The sequence below is a fragment of the Lissotriton vulgaris genome, chromosome 5, assembly GCF_964263255.1.
Source record: "Lissotriton vulgaris chromosome 5, aLisVul1.2, whole genome shotgun sequence".
Classification (NCBI taxonomy): domain Eukaryota; kingdom Metazoa; phylum Chordata; class Amphibia; order Caudata; family Salamandridae; genus Lissotriton; species Lissotriton vulgaris.
This window is the reverse complement of record NC_141693.1, coordinates 1,926,693,618-1,926,716,253: the sequence shown is the minus strand read 5'-3', so window position 1 is coordinate 1,926,716,253 and position 22,636 is coordinate 1,926,693,618. Positions and strand designations below refer to the sequence as shown.

General features: G+C 47.5%; 1 protein-coding gene across 1 annotated transcript in view; it reads right to left on the bottom strand.

Moving 5' to 3' along the window:
- Window positions 1–1,670: 1,670 nt before the first annotated feature.
- The window catches only part of LOC147717747 (LIM/homeobox protein Lhx9-like), a 64,586-nt gene continuing 43,620 nt past the window's right edge, over window positions 1,671–22,636 (bottom strand). The window contains exon 5 of the mRNA XM_086920556.1: window positions 1,671–4,883. Within this exon, the coding sequence (XP_086776682.1) occupies window positions 4,620–4,883 (264 nt within the window). The 3' untranslated portion in view covers window positions 1,671–4,619. The remainder of the gene's footprint in view (window positions 4,884–22,636) is intronic.

The following is a 22,636-nucleotide window of genomic DNA, read 5'->3' as shown; positions in this document are numbered from 1 at the left end:
CCACGGATAGACACTATTTGTTCAACCACGGACAGACACTCTCTGTTCAACCACAGACAGACACTCTCTGTTCAACCACGGATATACAATATCTGATCAGCCATGGATACACACTCTATGATCGACCACAGAGAGACACTCTCTGATCGACCACAGAGAGACACTCTCTGTTCAGCCATAGATAGAAACTTTCTGTTCCATCATCTGACCACGGTTTCGACTATGAACGCATTCACACATTAAAATACATGCCTTTAGATGGAATTTGACCTATAGATTATGGCGGATATCCCTCTGATACATAAATGTTTGTCAAAAGGTCCCTGTCGTGGTGAGCTCCTCTAATAAACCTCAGTCCAGACCTCCAGCAGCAAGACACCACCTTCGCTTCTGTTACAGGACTGGAACCCAACGTCTAGGCAGGAGAACAAACACCCGGCTCTGTCATATCCTGCAGTTCAAGTACTCTAGGTTGGGAGGAAATGCTGTCTTCTGATAGGGAGCATGCTGCTGACTTTGATCCTAGGGAACAGCGTTGAATCCTGGCACAGGTACTTCACTGAAAATCGTGTGACACTGGGCAAATCACTTTATCTCCTCCTGCCTAAAGGCTAGATATGTGCAATGTATAATTCACAGAAGTTAAGCCCCGATTAATGTGCACTATCTTGCATCGTTTTCCAGCACCCCCAATGATAACAGCCCCCTTGTTCAAAGCAAGGCTCGTGCCAGACAGTGCTCACACGCACCCACACCCCTTCCACCCAGGTAAACTGACATGCAGCACCTTCTGCATATAAAAGCAGTTAGACTAACGTAGAGCTCTGCCAATGCACCTCAAACATCGCCTTCATCGTCACATGTTATTTAATTACGTAAGCACGCTCCTAGCTCTGTCAATGCACCTCAAACCTCATCTGAAGGCCCAGTGGTTAATTTGTAAAAAGATAAGTGCGGAGGCTCTCACCAGGAGGCAGCTTGCAGCAGCCCATTTCTCCTATTAGCGCCGCCTAAAATAGACCCAACTACTAACTGTGAAAGTTGGGAGAGGATGTTGTGTAATGGCCAGAGCTGCTGACTTTGGAGCTGGGGAACCAGGTTCAAGTCTTGGCGTCAGCTCAACATCCTGGGCAAATCATTAAATCTCCTCATAAATGAATGTTTCCTTAACTGGTGCTCATGAAAAGCGCCAGTGTTGATGATTAGTAGCCGGTGCTGAGCACCGGAAACCACTGGTTCAAATTAAGTACTAGAATGGCCCCGATTTGTTTAATTACATTATAAGCCAGCTCCTAGCTCTGTCAGTGCACCTCAAACCTCATCTGAAGGGCACTGAGCAACTTAATTACATTATAAGCCCACCCGTAGCTCCTTCAATGCTCCTCAAACCTCGTCTGCGGTGTCCATGATAGAAGCACAAAAGCCCCTCTCAGCTCCACAGCACCCACTGCTGTTCATATTGACCCACACACACACCTACTCACATTCTGCCTTGCTGACATGCTCAGAAGAGAAGAACACTATTAGCTGGTCAAGGAAATAATAATGTTTATTTACAGTTTACCAATACTTAGACATGTAACGCAGTGATATAAAATGGATGCAATCGCTATAAATACCAGTTATAAATATCAGCAAGAAAGTTATACAAAGGCACCCTGAGCAGTTCCCCTGGCCTGGACTACTGGATTTACTGGCTTACATTGTTCCTGAACAAGAGGCCTAAGAAGGAACCAGAGAACACCAAATGGAGCAGCCTTGAGGAGGATGGGAGGGTCAATGCTACTGCCTTACTTTTCTGTGCACAACTCCTGAATTCTCAAGTAGTTTTGACAGCCAATCGGCTTCTTACTTAGCAGAAGCTACAGGTGTCCATGACATAGGGAATCAACAGCCAATCACCTATTTGCTTAGCAGAAGCTATAGCTGTCAATGTCTAGGGATTTGATAGCCAATCAGCTCCTTGCTTAGCAGAAGCTACAGCTCTCCAGACTGTGATGACTGTATGGCCACAGCGCGGCAATGAGTGATACCTCGACGTCCTCTGGCCGAACCCAGAAAAACATTAAAAAATCTAAAGGCATGGCAAAAGATTATAGAAATGTTCATGGAAACTTCAAACATTCAGAGGAGTCTGTTCTCAGACCCTCACATACAATGTGGATAAAGATGAGTTAAAAATGGCCACCATGGAGGAAGGCATTATGAGAATTATTTGCCTCTTCTGGGATTAGAATATTGAAGGGTAGAACCCTGGTAAAGCCCCCGGACTCACAATGTCTCCATGTTTGTTTGAAGATATTTCTGAAAGTGATCCTAAAAAAGTGTATGCAGACTGCTGACAGCGGGGACATGCTAGCACCTGAGCATGGGTGTGGTCCAATTCATCCCTTCTTCCTGGTCGCTGGCACTCGGGTCCTGGAATGGGGGGGGGGTAATCTTTTGCAATATCACTGCTAAACCTTGAAAAGATGAGTTATTTCCACTATTCCGAAAATCTCTGATTTGTAGATTGCGATTGAGGGTAAACATTTTCAATTATGCTTTAAATTAGAAAAATATCACATTATTGTTGACTTGATGAATGAGAAGCAACAGCTATACCTTATGTTCCTATCTGTATTCAATGCTTCAAAAGGAATGTATTGAGAATTTGAGTTCTAATCTCAGGGTAGTTCAAGACAGGTGACCTGCAACTCCTCGCTTGCATGTAGATCCACATATCAATACCCAAAGCAAAGATGAAAATAGGTCTATGTATTAGTGCAAACATTACGGTAGATTTAACACAATGCAGCACAGCAACCAACTTTGTTGTGCTGTATTGCGCGAGCAGAGCATTATCTATTACGACTGGGCGGCTGCCGCGGTCTTCCCCTGCACTGGCGCCTTTAAAGGCTGCCTTGCACTGTCGAGTGTGCGCTGTCTAGCAGAAAACATACTTTTCCAAACACAGAAGGATCCCACGTGGTATGTTACCATTACTTGCATTTTTTACATTGTGCAACATTACTTCACAGGTAAGTACATCTGCAGAACGTACTGCAGATGTACATACCTTAAACTAGTTTACATCATAGGTAAGTAAGTTTTTAATGTATTTAAGAGAATTAACCTTAATTGTATATGTGTGAGAATGTATATATATCTCTAATCACTGAAAAAACCAAAGAATAAAGGGACGAAAATGTCAGTTAAAACATACCATTTTAAAGTAACAAAACCACAGAAATTCACCAGTTATTGTTCTCTCAAGTAAATATAACTCATGCCCTATTAGTAATTCGACACCAGTGCCATTCACACTTGCACATTGGAAAATCTCACCTTTGAGTCTAGAACAGTATTCGTAAACCCTATTTCACGTCAACAATCATAAGGCACTAGTGTGTATGGGTTCAGTGATCCACCTACAAAGCAGGGAATGTGTCTATGGGGGGGGTGGGGGCTACAATCAGCCTTTGTGGAACATCTGCTCTGTTCATCACCAACAATAACTAAACTATGGTGGGGCAGTTGTAGGACTGAGCATATGCTTGGGACCATGATTAAAGACTTCCTATCAGGAGGGCCTCAGTTAGAACCGACTCAATCAACTATCTCCCCGGCAGAGACAGGCTTCCCCAAAAACTAGGGAGAATGAAGCTGGAGGTCAAGTAGCCATTAGGGTCTGGCATCGGCCGTCAGCTTTTTTGATGTGCCAATGCTTGTTTCATCATGATTCATTAAAAATGTTGTTGGGGGAACTGCTGGCCCTAATCATTCTAAAAAAATAGAAAAAACGTCTATAAGCAAAATGTTTTTTGAATTACCAAAATACACATTGCCTTAGCAGTCCCTGGTACTTAAGGGAACTACTTTGCGTGTGGATGTGTTCCTTGTGAAAGGGAAAAACAACAAGTCACTCACAGTGAAGTTATCTAATGGTCGAAGTGAGCTGACCCACTGCCCATTGCTGTAGCGGACTGAAGAAGAACATGAACGGCAAAATAACGAACCAGTGGGAGAAGAGGACTGACTGAGAACCCCTATAAAGAAGTATATTATACACATAATTTTAGTAAAATCAAAAGATGTTGGCTGACGCCAGACCTAAATAGGAAAATAAGAGTTAAGATGGGGTGGAAGAGCAGGCAGTGGGCAAGCCTACCATGCAGGGGGGAAAAAACAAGGACCCGTCCAGGCTCTATAAACAAGACCATTAAAAATGAAATAATATTAAAACAGAACTTTTTTTAAAAACAATCACAGTGATTTTGATCACAGACAACATTTGGCTGAGAAAAATATGTCATGACGTATTGCTTCAAAACTGAATGCACCAAATCCCTGAGTCTCCAGGTCACATTCCGTAACATGTCCAGGCTAGGCCAATGGCAGCCCCTGGCCTCTTCTTACCTGTTGTAGCCATAATGAGGGTGATTTGCTCCTAACTGCGGCCACAAACCACACCTAAATGTCTTAGGTCTACATATGCTACCAATCACCTGTGAACAAAAGGCCTCCAGTGATTCTGCTACATAACTGTCAGAAAACATAAATCCAAGTGCAGCTGTGATGTCTTCAAAGTCTGGGACACTGCATGTGCATCCTGACACCAGCCACCGCCCCTGCCTGACCTAGCAGTAGGGCGGTGGACTCTGGCCAGCCTCCTTTAGACCATAGTTCAGGTAGATGGGCATCATGGGAGCGAAGGAAGCCTTGGGGAGGGTGGGATACGGGGTCGAGAAGTCCTGTAGCGAGAAGATGGGCTCCGGGCTCTGGCTGAATGTCTCCAGGGGTGACTCTGGTGAGGGTTGGTGATCTTCTGGAGTATCGGCTGAGCACCCCATCTCTGGGCTTCCCTCCTGCGACAGACTCTTCCGCAGCTTCGCCCGGGCGTTCTGAAACCAAACCTATGGACAGTTTTATCAACAATACCCATCCCTCTGGAAACGAACATGAGAGTCCCATGCCCACATGGAGAAATCATTCTAAATATGCAATCCCGATCCCTGGGGCAGACACCATGCAATTCTAATCCATCCCTTTCTTTTCTATGTTGGCTTGCCTACAGTGGGGTAACTGTCCCTCCCCCCCACCCCCGACCAACTTTCCAGCTCCTCCCTGTTTTCCCAAATATCAAATCAAGTTTCATGCAACCCCAGCGAGCCACATCGAACAGTACTGTTTTCCTAATCCTAATAGGCAGAGTTAGGACAGTCCCCTCCCCCACCCTATTCACTCACACGCTCTTTTTACTTTGAGAAATTTGTGGCTTGCACACTACAAACTGCATTGTTCCTAAATGAGTCCCATTGGAACAGATTGTCATCCAATGACTTATTGTAGTTGTCGGTTTGTGTACAAAGGCAGGATTGAGGAAGAGCTTTTCTGATGTGGATACCAGGTGGAGGGGAATCTCACAGGAGTGTTATGTGGAGGTGGAATCTGATGGACATGTTTGGAACACTCGGGTGGATTCTTTCTCCATTGAAAGGTATTTGGGCGATGCGGTGAGGCTTTCTAGAGAAGTAAGATCTTAGATCAGCTCTTTGTTATGTTATTAGGGACTTGTTATGTTATGTTATGTTATGTTATGTTATTAGGGACTTGTAAAGCGCACGGCTACTAGATTGTGTCCTGGCGCAAAAAATACTGGGTGGGGCAGATGAGGAACCAGCTATGGGGTTCTGGTCGGCGGGTGAGGGGTGCTTAAGAGCCATGTTTGGGGCTAGCACACATCTATTAGTTGCTAAGCTTTTGGCTGAAAAGTACTCTTGATCATGAATAATTGTTTACAGACAATCCAAGATTGAGAATCTGACTTCAGCCCACTTGCAGAGGAAGGAGATATTACGGGAGATATCAAGAAATGTAACGACGACAATTGGAAATCAAGAAACAAAATAGTTTTTGTTGGACCCGGCCCTTTGGGCAGGTTCACCCTTAGACTTTTTGCTTTTTCCTAGCCTCTTTCTGGAACCTGGTGTTGGAGATTTTAGGCCTCTGCGCACTTTTTCACTGTGGTACAGTGTAAAGTGCCTGAGCTCTCTGTATAGGTGTGGTGAGTGGCCTGTCCTCCCATAGGAATGAATGGGGAATATGTATGCCCATGGTAGATTCCTGGTGCGTGGGGAGTGCAGGGTCGAGTTTGATATGTGTGAACTCGTGAGAATGAATGCTGCAAAATGATGTATGCGGCATGACTGTCTAGTCTAGAAGTACTACTTTTGGAAGTTGGTATATTTGTGTAAGTTGGGTCTGGCGTGTGATTGGCTGGTGAGCCTGGCCCAGGAGTGCCTGGACCTGCTGGTGGATGGACTATCTGGTTTGAGTAGGACAGGGTCTGCAGGGTCTGCAAGGCCCCGGAGGAGGGGGTCTGCGTCAGCCATAGATGAACGGCCCCTCTGCTGTCAGGGATGGGAGGAAAGAGCGTCTGGTGGTGCCGGGCCGTGCCTGCCGCCCACCCTGCTGGCTCTCCATCCTGACGGCCCACTGTCACCTCTGGCCCTGAAGCTGTCAGGAAGACGAAAACCAGAAACATTCCAGTACTCAGGGCCCCTTGCACGAAGTACTTCAAAGGCATTTCTGTGTATAAGAAGGGGCTGTGTCTCCTTACAAGTTGTTCTTGCTCTTGCTCTTGTGGCTGACTTGGATCTACCAGGGGTGGGCGCTGCCCAGCCCCTGGATGCCTGGACTCCTGGGGGACCCCTCTGCCCTGCCTGGGCTGAAGGGGGGACTTTGCTTAGCCCCCTGGGACTCTCTGGGACCTTTGTGCAGCATGGTGGAGCTGCCTTGCTGGAAGGACCTTGATACTTTGTGTTCTAGCGCCTTGGAAGCGCTTTGGTGCTTGCAGCCCTGGAAGAGCGCTTTATTTTGATGATAGCGCTGGGGAGCGCTCTGCCTGCTGTCTAGCGCTTTGGAGCACTTCATTTCCCCCAAGCGCTTGAGAGCACTTTCTCTGGACTTTCTAGCGCTTAGGAGCGCCTTCCTGCTTGCTTATAGTGCGGGACGCGCTGAGGATTCCTGCCTGCATTGATTTAATTATGCACGAGTGCCCACCTCGATCTGCCGCGGTGAAAACAAACCACGAAGGGGCCGCGACGGGATTGGCCCGTGGATCGTCGTGTCATCGGCGAGGCCGCGCTGCCATTGGTTGGCGGCCTCGCGTCATGAGGGGCTCGTCGCAGGAGCCGCGACGTGATTGGCTGGGCCGCCCTGAGGCCGGGGGCACGAGGGATGAGGCGAAGGAGAAGCATGGCGGCGGGTCGGCCGGGCTCCAGTGATCTGAGGGAACCCGGCGGCCTCTGAAGAGGCGAGTGGTCGGCTTCTGGGGCTCCCGTGTGCAGAGGGAGCCTCGAGTGAAGGAGGAGCGGCAGGCGGAGACTTGCGGCGGGGGCGCGAGGCACATTGTCGGTGCCTGCCCCACCGCGAGCGAAGGAGAGCCCCGCCCGCTGCCGGTGAAGAGACCCGGTCCCAGGGAGGGAGACCGGGCGAAGAGGAGCCCCCGCCGAGAACAGCCCGGTGAGTCAAGAGGGCTGGGGGGGCTCCGTGATGCTGCTGCTCCGTGAGGGAGCCGATAAGTTCTCGTGGTGCCGGTCGAGGCACCAAAGAAGGGCGGCCCCGAATGGCAGTGGGTCGCCCCACCGTGAGCACAGAGCCCGCGAGGGGCTCTGGAGGGCCCGCATTGCTTCGTGTTGGTGCCGGTTTAGAGGCACTGCTTCAGGGCGGCCCCGGATGGCAGCGGGCCGCCCCAACGGTGTGTAGCGCCTGATGAGGCTCGTGGGGTCCATGTTAGATAAGCAGGGGCGTCGGGGCATATTGTCGGTGCCCGTCCCCTCCTGCCTGGGAGAAGCTCGTGTCCAGAGTCCGGCGAGGCTCATGGGGGCACCATTGTTTTAAGAGCCTGTGTGGCTCCAACGTTTGGCTAATTGCAGTAGCAGAGCCTCTGTGGCTCCACCGTTTGACCAGTGTTGGCCAGAGCCTGTGTGGCTCCAACGTGCGCAGTGTTTGTTTGAGAGCCTGTGTGGCTCAGGTGGCGCAGATTTATTCTAGGGGCTACTGAGAGCCCTGCCACCGCTTTTTGTACACAGTTGCCCAGCACTTAGTGGGCATCTGCCACGTTTAGGCTTTTTGTACTTTGAGACTGGCACCCTGACACTGAGACTCAGGGCGTCTGAGCCCCAACAAGGCCGTTGGCCTAGGGACTGCCACAGGTAGTGGCCTATGTGAGTTGCTGCGCAAGTATATGGTTATTGCACCTCTGAATGTGATCTCTTGCATCATGTGTTATTCCTGCACCTCTGAAGGTTTTTAGGCCTCATGTGATTTTTGCGCTATTGGTTTACTCTGGCACCTCTGAATGGTTTTTTATGCATCATGTGTCTTTCTTCCATGTGCTTTACTCTTGACACCTCTGAATGTTTTATGCATTATGTGTCTTTCTTTTCATGCGCTGCACCTCTGAATGTTTAGTCATCATGTGTCTTCTTGCGCTGCACCCCTGAATGTATTTTGATTGCATCATGTGCTCTGTCCTTAACACCGCTGAATGTGTAGGTCTATACATCATGTGTTTTCTTTCGTTATTACTCCTCTGAATGTGTATTTATGCATCATGGGTAATGTGTTCTTTCCTAGACCCCTAAATGCTGTGTGATACTTAGGTGGTTGTCCTTTTTAGTACAGGTGGTCCTAGTGAGGTCCTGGTTCCCTGCGTGACATGCTCCTAAGGGGTTTAGGGTTGCGTAGTGGGTACTTACCTGTTCCCAGTAGTTACAGGATGTTATTCATAACTGTTACTTTGTGCTACAGTGATTTTTATATTCTTTTATTCTAATTTCTGACAAGTATTTCTATTTCGGAAAGTGTTGATTATGACAGTGGCCCATGTGGCCCTGTCTTGTGAATAATCCCATGTGAATATTGCCCGTGCCAATTGGCACCATGTATATGTGTGATTTTATCTGATGTGCTTTTACAATACAAAAGGTATTTTTATAATAACCTTGTGTGGAGTCTCTTTTGTGGTGTGCCTAGTATATTGTTGCTGTTGTGCGCTGACGCAAATGCTTTACACATTGCCTCCGAGTTTAGCCTAGACTGCTCGTGCCAAGCTACCAAGGGGGTGAGCAGGGGTTATCTTGGCGTGTGACTTCCTTGCCCTGACTAGAATGGTGGTTTCTGCCTGGCTTTGGCATCAGCCTTAGCCTACCAGAAATAGCCAGTTCTAACAGTTTTGTTATTGTAACCTCGCACACCATACGACCTGTGGTAATTGACTGGCACATATTTGCTAAAGGTGTATATACTGCACCCAAGCTAGAGATGCCCCTCCAACCAGCATGACATCCTGGACAGCTGCCCCATGCCATCACTAGTGGAAGGAGCAAAGACAGTGAAGGGAGAGATTTGTCGCCATCACACAACACACCCACAGTAAGCAGCACGCCTCACAACTCCTTCACACACAGACACATGCAATCCACAAACCACAGATATGATACTAACATACGAAGCATCAAACAACAAGCTAGTAGTGGAGATCTCTATTTCTTCGCCTGATCTTCCGAGTGCCTCCATCTTCTGGTTTCCTGTCCATGCTTTCACACAATTTATTTGGGCTCTACTAGTACACATCTGGCCCTTGTTTCTGCTTATACCCTTTTAACAAATAGTGTAAGCTGATCATGGCTCCACATCTGTCCGTCCTGTTACTTTAGCACTTGATGAAGCACTTTGCCACTCACAGTAGGTAAGAATAGAATTGCGAACCTATGCATGCCCTTCCCGCTCTCAGCTAGTCACCTGCGTTCACTACAAGTCTCCACAATCATTGGCTTTCACTTGCTTCATTTCAGCACTTGCCCTAATGCTGGCATTAGGCGTAGTTAACCGCTTTGAGAGACTGAGGAATAAAGGTGACGGACGCACATAATTTATCTCATCTTGGTTGAACAAAAAGCCACGATCCAAACGTTCCTGTGTCGTTTGGCAGTAGATGTGAGTCCACATCAGCCGGGAGGGAAACTGGAAGCAATCAGACAGGCAGCGCTCAGAGTCGTCCTGTACTGGATGAAATGGCCACTTTAAAGTGAGCAGGAAGCAACACTATGGAGCCTCTGCAGTTTCACTCAGGAATGTAGCAAGTTTCCCAAGTATTGGCAAAGTAAATAGGTCTTACCTATGCAAGAGCTTTTGTTTAGCCTTGTTGTACACCATTGTGGCTGCTGTACAACATGGCTCAAAGTTTGTGTGGTGTGGGGTGGGGTAGATTGGAGGGGTATAGACTGAGGTAGAGTGGAGTGGGGCACAGTGGAGTGGGCTAGACTAGGGTAGGTTGGGTAGAACAGGGTAGATTGCAGTGGGGTAGACTGGCGTGAAGTACAGTGGAGTAGATTGGAGTGGAGTAGAATGGGGTAGATTGGAGTTGACTGGGATAGATTTGAGTGGTGTGGGGGGATTAGGTTAGACCGGGGTGGAGTGGGGTAGACTGGAGTGGATTGGGGTAGATTAGAGTGGAGTGGGCCATGCACAATGGCACATTGGAAAATGTCAACTTTGGGTCTAGATAAGTGTTTGTAAACCCTATTACATGTCAAAGTGATAAGGCAATAGGGTGTATGGATGCAGTAATCCACCTACAAAGCAGGGAATGTGTCTAGTGGGGGGCAACGATCGGTCTTTGTGGAATATCTGCTCTGTTCATCAGCATTGTTAGCTACTAGTTGGGGCAGTACTAGGAGGAGGTCATAGGAATTAGAATATGCTTAAGTCCAGGATTAAGGCTTCTACCAAGAGGGCCGGATTCAGTTAGAACCCACTCTGCCAACTGACCGCCCCCTCAGCACAGGCAGGCTTCCCCCAAAACCAGGGAGAAAGGATCTGGAGGGCAGGGTTACCTAGTTACAACAGGGAGAACGTAGAGGGCAGGATGCCATTTCAAGAGAAGCGTGTACATGCTGAAGACAAGAAGGTGGATTGAAGTGGAGTGGGGTACATTGGGGAGGAATCTGGTAGGTTGGAGTGGGATAGATTGGGTGGATTAGAGTAGGGTAGATTGGAATGGAGCGGGGTAGATTGCAGTGGAGTGGGGCATAATGGACTGAGATAGATTGGAGTGGGATAGATTGAATGGAGTGGAGTCAGGTAGATTCGAGTTGAGTAGGGTAGAGTGGTGTGGGGTATATTGGGATGGGGAGTAGATTGGAGTGTGGTGGAGTGGGGTAGACTGAGAGTACAGTGGGGTAGATTGGAGTGGATGGAGTATATTGGAATGGAATAGATTGGAGTAGAATGGGGAAGATTGGAGTGGAGTGGGTAGATATGAGTGGAGTGTGGTAGAATAGAATGGGGTAGATTGGAACGATGTTGAGAGTGGTAGATTGGGTAGAGTGGAGTGGGATAGATTGGAGTGGAGTGGGTTAGATAAGGGTGGAGTGGGGTGGGGTAGATTGGTGGGGTGTAGATTAGGTGGATTAGAGTAGGGTAGATTGGAATGGATTGAGGCAGATTGTGGTAGAGAGGAGTGGGGTAGACTGGAGTGGAGAGGGGTAGATTGAGGTAGAATGGAGTGGGATAGATTGGAGTGGGTTATAGTGGAGTGGGGTGGGGTATATTGGAGGGGTGTATATTCGAGTGGGCTTGATTGGTGTGGGGTAGATTGGAATGGAATGATGTAGACTGGGATAGATTGAGTGGAGTGGGGTAGACTGGAGTCGAGTAGATTGGAGTGGTGTTGAGTGGGGTGGCGTATATTGGAAGGATTGGAGTGAGGTAGATTGGGTGGAGTGGGGTAGACTGGAGTGGAGTGGGGTAGATTGTAGTGAAGTAGATTGGGGTAGATTGCAGTGAAGTGAAGTGGGGTGATGTAGATTGTAGTAGAAAGAATTGAGGTAGATTGAAGTGGAGTGGATTGGGGTAGATTGGAGTGGAGTAGGGTAGATTGACATGGAGTGGAGTAGAGTGGAGTGGTGTAGAGTGGAGTGGTATGACATGTTGTAGAGTATCTTAGAGTGGAGGGGTGTAGAGTTGAGTGGAATAACATGTAGAGTTTCTTAAGAGTGGAGGGGCATAGAGTTGAGTGGAATGACATGTAGAGTTTCTTAGAGTGGAGGGGCGTAGAGTGGAGTACCGTGTCGTTGAATAAAGTGGAGAGTCATAGAATGAAGTGGCATGGTGTAGAGTGGAAGGGCATAGAGTGAAGTAGAGTGTTGTAGAGAGAAGAGGTGTAGAGTGTTGTCGAGTGGAGTAGTGTAAAGTGGAGTGATATAGTGTGTAGTATGCAAGGTGTGATAGTACAGCGCCATAACAGACAACACATTTCCAACTGAAATGACCATTACATTTGCACTGATATACAATTTTTCCTTGCACAAACAATAATGTGCGATAATCTCATCACCTTGTGCACTGATATGTTTTGGCTGGATTGAAATATTTGTTTCCACTACACTTCAGAATTACAAAAAAAGGGCCTTCGTTTCTACTTTCCTAATTCACACTTGAGTAAGATGCCTTGGTCAACTTGAGGTCCGTTTGGAACCTCAAGCCAATAACGAGACAATCTTTAACGTGGCTTTTGCCTTCCGACCTCGCTGTACCCTCATGCACAAAAAGGTAAAAATGAAGCATAAATATCTGATGTAACAAGAAGACACAGATATCCATTTAGGGCTGCTTTGTACCAAGTGAAGTCAGAAAACCTGGATTAATCCCAACTTTCCCGCTTAAATTGTGTGATTTTAGGCAAAACATTTATTGAATTGATCCTCCCTTTCTTCATTATCGCACATGAAAGCACCTTCAAATGCATACCACCACATTGAGTTTTAGTTAATGGAATATAATTATGGTTTATCTACAAGAATCTGGACCACATACATGGTTCACATTTCAACTGCCTTGCATCTTAGTTCACTAATGGTACTGCCACAAGTGTGGGGGCAGAAATGGTTCTGAGTTCATGTCTAAACTCTATCACTTTTAACATGTAGTTGTGACTGCAGTGCAGTAACGTGACATATTGATATAAAGAGCATGCACGTTAAAGAAATACACTTTTTGAGTTTTGAGGAGACAGTAATATTGTAACATATTTTAGGCGATGCTTGTGTTATGATATACATAGGCAGCAAACTTTAAGGGCTCGGCTCCTGTACCTGCTTTTCTGCTGACAAGGAAGGCTTCATAGAATGGAAGATACTTTGCCCTCTTTATGAGTTGGGCATGAGCGGAACACCGCTCCGTCTGGTCACAAAAGTCTCGGGGGCAGATTTACGAGCCCTGTGCAACAAATTTGCACTGCTACTGAGTCACATATGTGACGCAGCCACGGCGTAAAGCAAGCGCCACGCTGCAACGGATTTACAAAGTGACGCATCTAGGGAGATGCGTCACGCCGTAAACCCCTATGCCACATTATACCTGACATCAGGTGTAATGTGGGCATACCGTCGGTGTGTGGGCGTTCCGTTGCAGGAAAGCCTCGGAAAAGTGCCTGAGTGAAATCACAAGATTTCACTTAGTCACTTTTCCGACGCCGCTGCGTCAAAACTTTGTGCCTGCTCGAAGCAGGCGTAAGGCGTGACACACAATGATAAAGATAAGCCGGTTTGAAACAGTGATGGAGTTGTGTCGCATCCGCGACACAATTCCAGCACTGCGTCAACCTTACGCCAGGCGATACGACACACATCTGCCTATCCTTGCACCACGGCGCGCCACATTGTAAATGCAGCGCATCCGTGCATTCGCGCAAGGGTGGTTTTGCGTGTCGCATCTGTTCTGGCGCAACCCTGCTTATTTACACAGATTCGCCAGGCATTGTAAATATGCCACCCAGTGTTTACACTCCCGGATTTCCCAACTAAGGGACCACCGAATCCAATTTTACTGGCCGGAAAAAACGTCTGAAAAATGCTTTAGGCTTCGCCAGCATCCTTGCTTTGTACCCCGGACCTCCCCTTCCTGCACCTGTACCTACAGTGAAGAAAGTTATTTTCTTTTCAGAGTATTGTTATCGGTCAGGCACGTGGTCTGGGGCTGGCGATCCGGTGCCTCAGGCGCGCTTCCGGCCTCTGACGTGCCAGGCACGTGCGCACTGCTTCACAACACGTGGCCATGTGCGATACACGTCAAGAGACGAGAATTTATGTCTCACGTAGGCTTCTCCGTAAATGATGACGCTCTCATAGTATTTTTAAGCCCTTCACTTCTCCTTGTTCACAAGGCCCAGACCGCCCCCACCTCCCTGAGGTCATGGAGAGGCAAAGGGTGTCATGGCCTCTCTGCTGAAACTGCGTCATCGTGCCTGCTGGCTTCTCACTCAGACACCACAAGGACAGCAGGCTTATCAGATGCCTTCAGAGAGGGGTTACAACAAAACTGAGCCCAGCAGGGTAAACTGGAGACCGAGCATGGCTTGAGCTGGTGCTAGGCCCTGGGAAAGCTGCCAAGGGACAGGTGGAACAACAGTACTGAGCAAGCAATGCTAAACCCGGGAACAGGGGTGAACCTGTTCAGTGGCAGCAGTGCCCAGAGCCCTTAGGGCCCCATTGAACCATGGTAGTTGCTATATTTTACTACCCATAAAGCAGTTAAATGGGACATCTCCCCTGTTTGCACAGCACCCATTTCATCCTTGCAGGCTACTGCCCAGGACCCCAACACATGCATGCACTGACAGCAAGAGAGGCCATTTATGGGCGGGTGACTGGCACTGCCTGCTGCATAGGTAGGCAGGGGTACGGGGGTGCAGCTAGGAAGTGAAAAAACTAAATCCACACACTAACCAAAGGGTGGACATCTCTCCTCTGTAGTCTCCATCGCTCAGCCACTGGAAGCACACCCATGCTCACAGTCAGCCAATCACAACGCTGCTATGGTCTGAGCGACATGTTTCGGCAGTCAGACGCTGACTGGAGGCCTGGTCATGTTCTCCACGTAGGCTGTAATGCAGCTTGTATGGAAACATGCGTAGTGCCAAAGACTGTGTTGGGCGGCCCAAGCAGCCATTGCTCACTTTAGGAGGGTGCTACCACTCCCCCCCTGCCCCGCCCCCTCACACAAAGCTGTGGCCGGAAGTAGGAGAAAATAAAATAAAATAAAATTGATAATAACACGAGTTATTATCACTTTATTTTGCCTGTGTTTCACTGCAAAAAAGCTGTGGGGCGATGCTCCTCGGCCGTAGTGGAGGGGCTGTATACCCTATAGCCACTGGTGTCATTAATGCTGGGTGTGTTAATACCACACCTGTTTCACAGGACTCCGAAGGGGGCCCTAACAGGTATCTCACTGACCTCGGTGATGTAGGTGCACACAGAAACACAAGTGCCTCTGGCTGATAACATGATCTAGACCCTAAAACCAATAGAGGTGCCTCGTGTCAAACAGAGGAACACATACACCAACAGCAAAGTCAGGCCACTCACAGCAATCAATAAAACACTGACTGCAAAATAAGACCAACTCACAGTGATAAAAAAAGAAGTACAGCAGGAGAGGGGTGACTCACAGTGATCAATAAAACAAGAGAGATATAACTCAGCGATCAATAAAACACCTACATAAGAGCAGGCTCATAGACACTCACAGTGATCAATAAAACAAGAGAGATATAACTCAGCGATCAATAAAACACCTACATAAGAGCAGGCTCATAGACACAGTGATCAATAAAACACTGACAACAAAATAAGAACAACTCACAGTGATGAAAAAAGAAGTACAGCAAGAGAGGGATCACTCACAGTGATCAATACAAATCTGACAGCAAAATAAGTTCAACTCACAGTGATAAATAAAACAAGCAAAGCAAACGAGGGATCACTGACAGTGAACAACAAGTAAACACAGCAATAGAAAGGCCATTCACAGCGATCAATGAAACATGTACAGCAAGAGAGGGGCCATTCACAGCGATCAATGAAACATGTACAGCAGGAGAGGGGTCATTCACAGCGATCAATGAAACATGTACAGCAAGAGAGGGGTCATTCACAGAGATCAATGAAACATGTACAGCAGGAGAGGGGTCATTCACAGTCATTCACAGCGATCAATGAAACATGTACAGCAGGAGAGGGGTCATTCACAGCGATTAATGATTCACAGCGATCAATGAAACATGTACAGCAGGAGAGGGGTCATTCACAGCGATTAATGAAACATGTACAGCAGGAGAGGGGTCATTCACAGCGATCAATGAAACATGTACAGCAAGAGAGGGGTCATTCACAGCGATCAATGAAACATGTACAGCAGGAGAGGGGTCATTCACAGCGATCAATGAAACATGTACAGCAGGAGAGGGGTCATTCACAGTCATTCACAGCGATCAATGAAACATGTACAGCAGGAGAGGGGTCATTCACAGCGATTAATGAAACATGTACAGCAGGAGAGGGGTCATTCACAGCGATCAATGAAACATGTACAGCAAGAGAGGGGTCATTCACAGCGATCAATGAAACATGTACAGCAGGAGAGGGGTCATTCACAGCGATCAATGAAACATGTACAGCAGGAGAGGGGTCATTCACAGCGATCAATGAAACATGTACAGCAGGAGAGGGGTCATTCACAGCGATCAATGAAACATGTACAGCAGGAGAGGGGTCATTCACAGTCATTCACAGCGATCAATGAAACATGTACAGCAGGAGAGGGGTCATTCACAGCGATCAATGAAACATGTACAGCAGGAGAGGGGTCATTCACAGCGATCAATGAAACATGTACAGCAAGAGAGGGGTCATTCACAGCGATCAATGAAACATGTACAGCAGGAGAGGGGTCATTCACAGCGATCAATGAAACATGTACAGCAAGAGAGGGGTCACTCACAGCGATCAATGAAACATGTACAGCAGGAGAGGGGCCATTCACAGCGATCAATGAAACATGTACAGCAAGAGAGGGGTCATTCACAGCGATTAATGATTCACAGCGATCAATGAAACATGTACAGCAGGAGAGGGGTCATTCACAGCGATTAATGAAACATGTACAGCAGGAGAGGGGTCATTCACAGCGATCAATGAAACATGTACAGCAGGAGAGGGGTCATTCACAGTCATTCACAGCGATCAATGAAACATGTACAGCAGGAGAGGGGTCATTCACAGCGATTAATGAAACATGTACAGCAGGAGAGGGGTCATTCACAGCGATCAATGAAACATGTACAGCAGGAGAGGGGTCATTCACAGCGATCAATGAAACATGTACAGCAGGAGAGGGGTCATTCACAGCGATCAATGAAACATGTACAGCAAGAGAGGGGTCATTCACAGCGATCAATGAAACATGTACAGCAGGAGAGGGGTCATTCACAGCGATCAATGAAACATGTACAGCAAGAGAGGGGTCACTCACAGCGATCAATGAAACATGTACAGCAGGAGAGGGGCCATTCACAGCGATCAATGAAACATGTACAGCAAGAGAGGGGTCACTCACAGCGATCAATGAAACATGTACAGCAGGAGAGGGGCCATTCACAGCGATCAATGAAACATGTACATCAGGAGAGGGGTCATTCACAGCGATCAATGAAACATGTACAGCAAGAGAGGGGTCATTCACAGCGATCAATGAAACATGTACAGCAGGAGAGGGGTCATTCACAGCGATCAATGAAACATGTACAGCAGGAGAGGGGTCATTCACAGCGATCAATGAAACATGTACATCAGGAGAGGGGTCATTCACAGCAATCAATGAAACATGTACAGCAAGAGAGGGGTCATTCACAGCGATCAATGAAACATGTACATCAGGAGAGGGGTCATTCACAGCGATCAATGAAACATGTACAGCAAGAGAGGGGTCATTCACAGCGATCAATGAAACATGTACAGCAGGAGAGGGGTCATTCACAGCGATCAATGAAACATGTACAGCAGGAGAGGGGTCATTCACAGCGATCAATGAAACATGTACAGCAGGAGAGGGGTCATTCACAGCGATCAATGAAGCAAGAGAGCAAGAGAGGGGTCATTCACAGCGATCAATGAAAGATGTACAGCAAGAGAGGGGCCATTCACAGCGATCAATGGAACATGTACAGCAAGAGAGGGGTCACTCACAGCGATCAATGAAACATGTACAGCAAGAGAGGGGTCACTCACAGCGATCAATGAAACATGTACAGCAAGAGAGGGGTCACTCACAGCGATCAATGAAACATGTACAGCAAGAGAGGGGCCATTCACAGCGATCAATGAAACATGTACAACAAGAGAGGGGTCACTCACAGCGAACAATGAAACATGTACAGCAAGAGAGGGGTCATTCACAGCGATCAATGAAACATGTACAGCAAGAGAGGGGTCACTCACAGCGATCAATGAAACATGTACAGCAGGAGAGGGGCCATTCACAGCGATCAATGAAACATGTACAACAAGAGAGGGGTCACTCACAGCGATCAATGAAACATGTACAGCAAGAGAGGGGTCACTCACAGCGATCAATGAAACATGTACAGCAAGAGAGGGGTCACTCACAGCGATCAATGAAACATGTACAGCAAGAGAGGGGTCACTCACAGCGATCAATGAAACATGTACAACAAGAGAGGGGTCACTCACAGCGATCAATGAAACATATACAACAAGAGAGGGGTCACTCACAGCGATCAATGAAACATGTACAACAAGAGAGGGGTCACTCACAGCGGTCAATGAAACATTTACACTGACATCCAGATCAGAGCCGCTCCCAGTGATCAATAATGCACAGCAGTTGAGAGGCCATTCTAGGAGATCAATAAAACATGTACAGCATGACCAATTGCACAGCAAGAGCGAGGTCACTCACAGCGATCAATAAAACACTGACCGCAAAATAAGAGCCACTCACAGTGCTAAGTAAAACAAGTACTGCAAAAGAGAGGTCACAGAAACATCAGACCCACTCACCAATAAAACACGGCAATAAAGAGGCCATTCACAGCAATCAATAAAACATATAGACTGATAGAAAGATCGGAGCAAATCAAAATGATCCAAATCAGAATAACAGTCAGAGAGAGGCCACTCGCAGGGATCAATAAAACACGTACACTAACAAGAGAGGGTTCCTCACTGTGTACTCTCTAGAAGAGATTTTTAGGGGCATTCAAAGGGCCACAGGTAAAACTGGTGGGCCACCAAAACAGGCAATTGAGAGATGATTTTTAATTTACCTCAGCACTCTCTAGTTAAACTGCACTACTGCTGCAGTCAGTGTCGCTAAAAAGTACATTGGCCAGCTACAGAGTGCCAAGTGCTAGACTTTAGGTCTACACTATTCTATTGGTTCATAGCGGAGGTGCAACACTCTCACTGCTATTGCAGCCTTTCCCTGTCTTTTTCTCCCACTGTCTCCTGGTTGTTAGGTCTCGCCTAGACAGCTCATGCTCTGTCTCGAAGAGATGTGTTGTGTTCTATGTTATGTTATGTTATATCAGCTTGTAAAGCGAGCTGCTACCCGAAGGTGTCCTGGCGCTGTGCACTTTTTCCTGGGGGGCGTCCAAAACCTGCAACGGACCCATAGCTAAACTGGGAACAACCAGGTTTTCAGGCCCTTTCTAAATGATAGAAATTCCATAGCAGACCTTAGAAAGAGCGGAAGCTCGTTCCAGGCAGAAATGGCTCTGTGGGCTCACAGGCCCCCCATCTCCTACCATTGGTAAACTTCAATGCTGCTTTCATTTTCTTTGATGCCGGTTGTCGTGGCATGTGAGTGTCGTGCCCTCTTCTTGTGTTTGGCCCGTCCATAGCACATTGACCAAGACCGACTCCTTACACAGCTTTTGGTTTGCGGAGCTATTTTTTTCTTTGTTTTCAAGCACTCCACAGGAGTACTAGTGTTTTCAGGCCATCTCTCTTGTACACATACAACTAAAATGTATGTGCGTATACATAAACAAATGCATTTCTTGAAAAGTTGTTAAAACACAAACAGCTCTTGTTTATCTATTTTTGCACGATCTGATGGTATTGGTATGCATGCTCTAGCGTACCTCTTGCCATAGAGCAAACACAAGCCAATGGTATTGGAGCACTTTGAGGTTTACCAGTTACATTACACAACGAAACATTCATTTTTGGCACTGATCCTGCTTCAATTAAGGTTTTCCTTCTCCGTCGTTGCTTGCCCATCTGCCTATCCCCTCCAGCTTACCTGCTTGACATGCCCCCACTACCTCCTGCGTCGCTACTGCTTTTTAAAAATGTTTTTGCATGATCCACTGGTATTGGGGAGCTTGTTCCGTCCTTCCTCTTGCCATAGTGCGAACACCAGCTGATGGTATTGGAGCGCTTTCACCAAACAATGACACATTCGTTGTCATAGGCAGCGTCAGTGATTTGCCCAGAATCACAAACTGTTCAGTTGATCCAGAGATTCAAACCTGGTTCACTACTACTCCTGCCGGCAACTCTGGCCACTAAGCCACATCCTTGCTTCACTTCAAAACTCCTCAACTGTTTCTCATTATCACTTCCACATTTGTTCAACAAGACCTTGTCAATACCAAACAAGCATTGGCAAAGCCAATAAATCTTGTAATGAGAATGTCTTTTAGCCATGTTGTCTAACATAGGCTGTTCCACATGGCTGAAAGCCACTGAAAAAAGTGCTATGATGCGGCCATCGCAGGCCACGTCATACCGCTTTTCAGTTTTAGGAGGGGCAGGACAATAAACTCAACATGGGGGGGGCGGAGAGACTCAGCATCCAGTAACTTTCAGCCATGCTGAACAGCAGATGTGCTGCTAGACAACATTGTTAAAAGACATTCACATTGACAAAGCCAATAGCTCGGGAACTGCTGAGACCTATTGGCTTTGCCAATGCTTGTTTTTTTCTGCCTGCATGCTTCTCCTTTATTCTCCATGAAAGGCCAGATAGGATGGAGCATGTTGGGAAGAAACTGGCACTAAAGATAGCACACTGCTGAACAAAGTGTAAAGGGAAGCAACACTGTAAAAGAAATTAACATTGCACACACAGATGTGGCCGGGCCATTGAAAGTTCGAGCCAGGTTCGAGCCAGATACCGGGCTCTGTCTCAGATCAAGATGAGCCAAAAATGAACCAAACGTTCATGGAAGCAGAGTGGCCTTGTGGCTACATGTGCCTACCATGTAACATGGGGAACCAGGTCCGAATCCTGTGCTCACCATAGCCCTTATTTATGAAGGACTTGCGCCGCCGGTGCGTCACTTTTAACATGGGAAAAAGTGACGCACCGGCAGCGCAAGTCCTTCATAAATAAGGTCCCATATAATGTAAATCCTGGCAAATCTCCCTGTGCCGTAAAAACACATGGAATTTTTAGTCCGTGTCTGTTGTGAGGTTCCCTCGTGTCTTTGGGCAAGGTTAGCACTGTGTAAAACTGCCAAAAAATGTGTATTCCAGCTGACACCCACGCTCTAATCTCACCCTCCAAGATTTAAAAACAAAGCTTTAACCTCTGATGTGAGAAATGGCGACCCCTCTAGTGGTTGAATTGCACAGTATGAAAACGGAAAATATGGGATCAATACCTGCTTCCCAACTCGACCAAATTGTGTGATCCTAGACAAATCATTTATTTCACACGGCCTCGTTTTTGCTTATAATTAAACCAAAGAGTACTTTCAAGTGAGTTCAGGGTGTGCACTGTGCCAAAACCTCTTCTCTTTGATTTAATAGCCTATTATTGCTCCATCTATAACAAGAATCTGGGCCACATATACGGTACGCAGGACAACTGACTTGCCTCTTAGTTCGCTAACAGCACTGTCAAGAGGACATGGCAGGAATGTTTGTCAGTTTATGTTAATAGTTCAGATCTGGGCTCAGCATTCTGTAAATCCCTGCTAACTCCCTTCGCCAAAAAAAGTGTAATGTAGTCTCAGTTGTGAAGAGCTCTTATGCCTTTGGCAAAGATCAGCACTATGTAAAACTGCCAAAAAATGTGGATTCTGGCTGACACCCACGTTCTAATCTCACTCGCCAAGAAGAATTAAGGACAAAACATTAACTTTTCATGTGAGTAAGTGATACCCATCTAGTGGCTGAATTGCACAGTGTGAAACTGCAAAATAGGGGATCATCCCGGCTTCCCTGCTAGTACACCAAATTGTGTGATCCTAGACAAATACTTTATCACTGGGGAGGAGCCAAGCTTGCGACCGTGATGGCCGCAATGTAGTTCGGCTCCGCTAGCCGTCCTGCCCAACACACATATCCTGACACGCATCCTGCCCCGAGACGACATACTCAGGAAGATTTGGAAAGATGAAGGAAAGCTTGTACTCACCATCTGTCCCGGGGGATCCTGTAGAGACCGGGGACTTGCCCGGGGAGGTCAGCCGGCGAGATGGTGTCGACGGCGGCCCCTGGTGGAGAGGAGAGGTCGGCTGGGAGAGGCCATGGTGCGGTTATGCCGATGGCAACGGATAGGGCCCGGTCCAGCGGCCGGAGGGCCCCGTGGTGAGGTGCAGCACGCCGTGAACGGGGGAAGACCGTGTAGGAGGCTCCCCCCTTTGTTGCCTTGTCCGGCCATCTTGAAGCCCTGAGCCCGGAGTCGGCGTGTGGCGCCCGCGGGGCGGTGGCGCTGGCGGTCCCCCTTTTGGTGGCTCTCCTTTCTGCACCCAGATTGTCATTCCTGGGGCTCG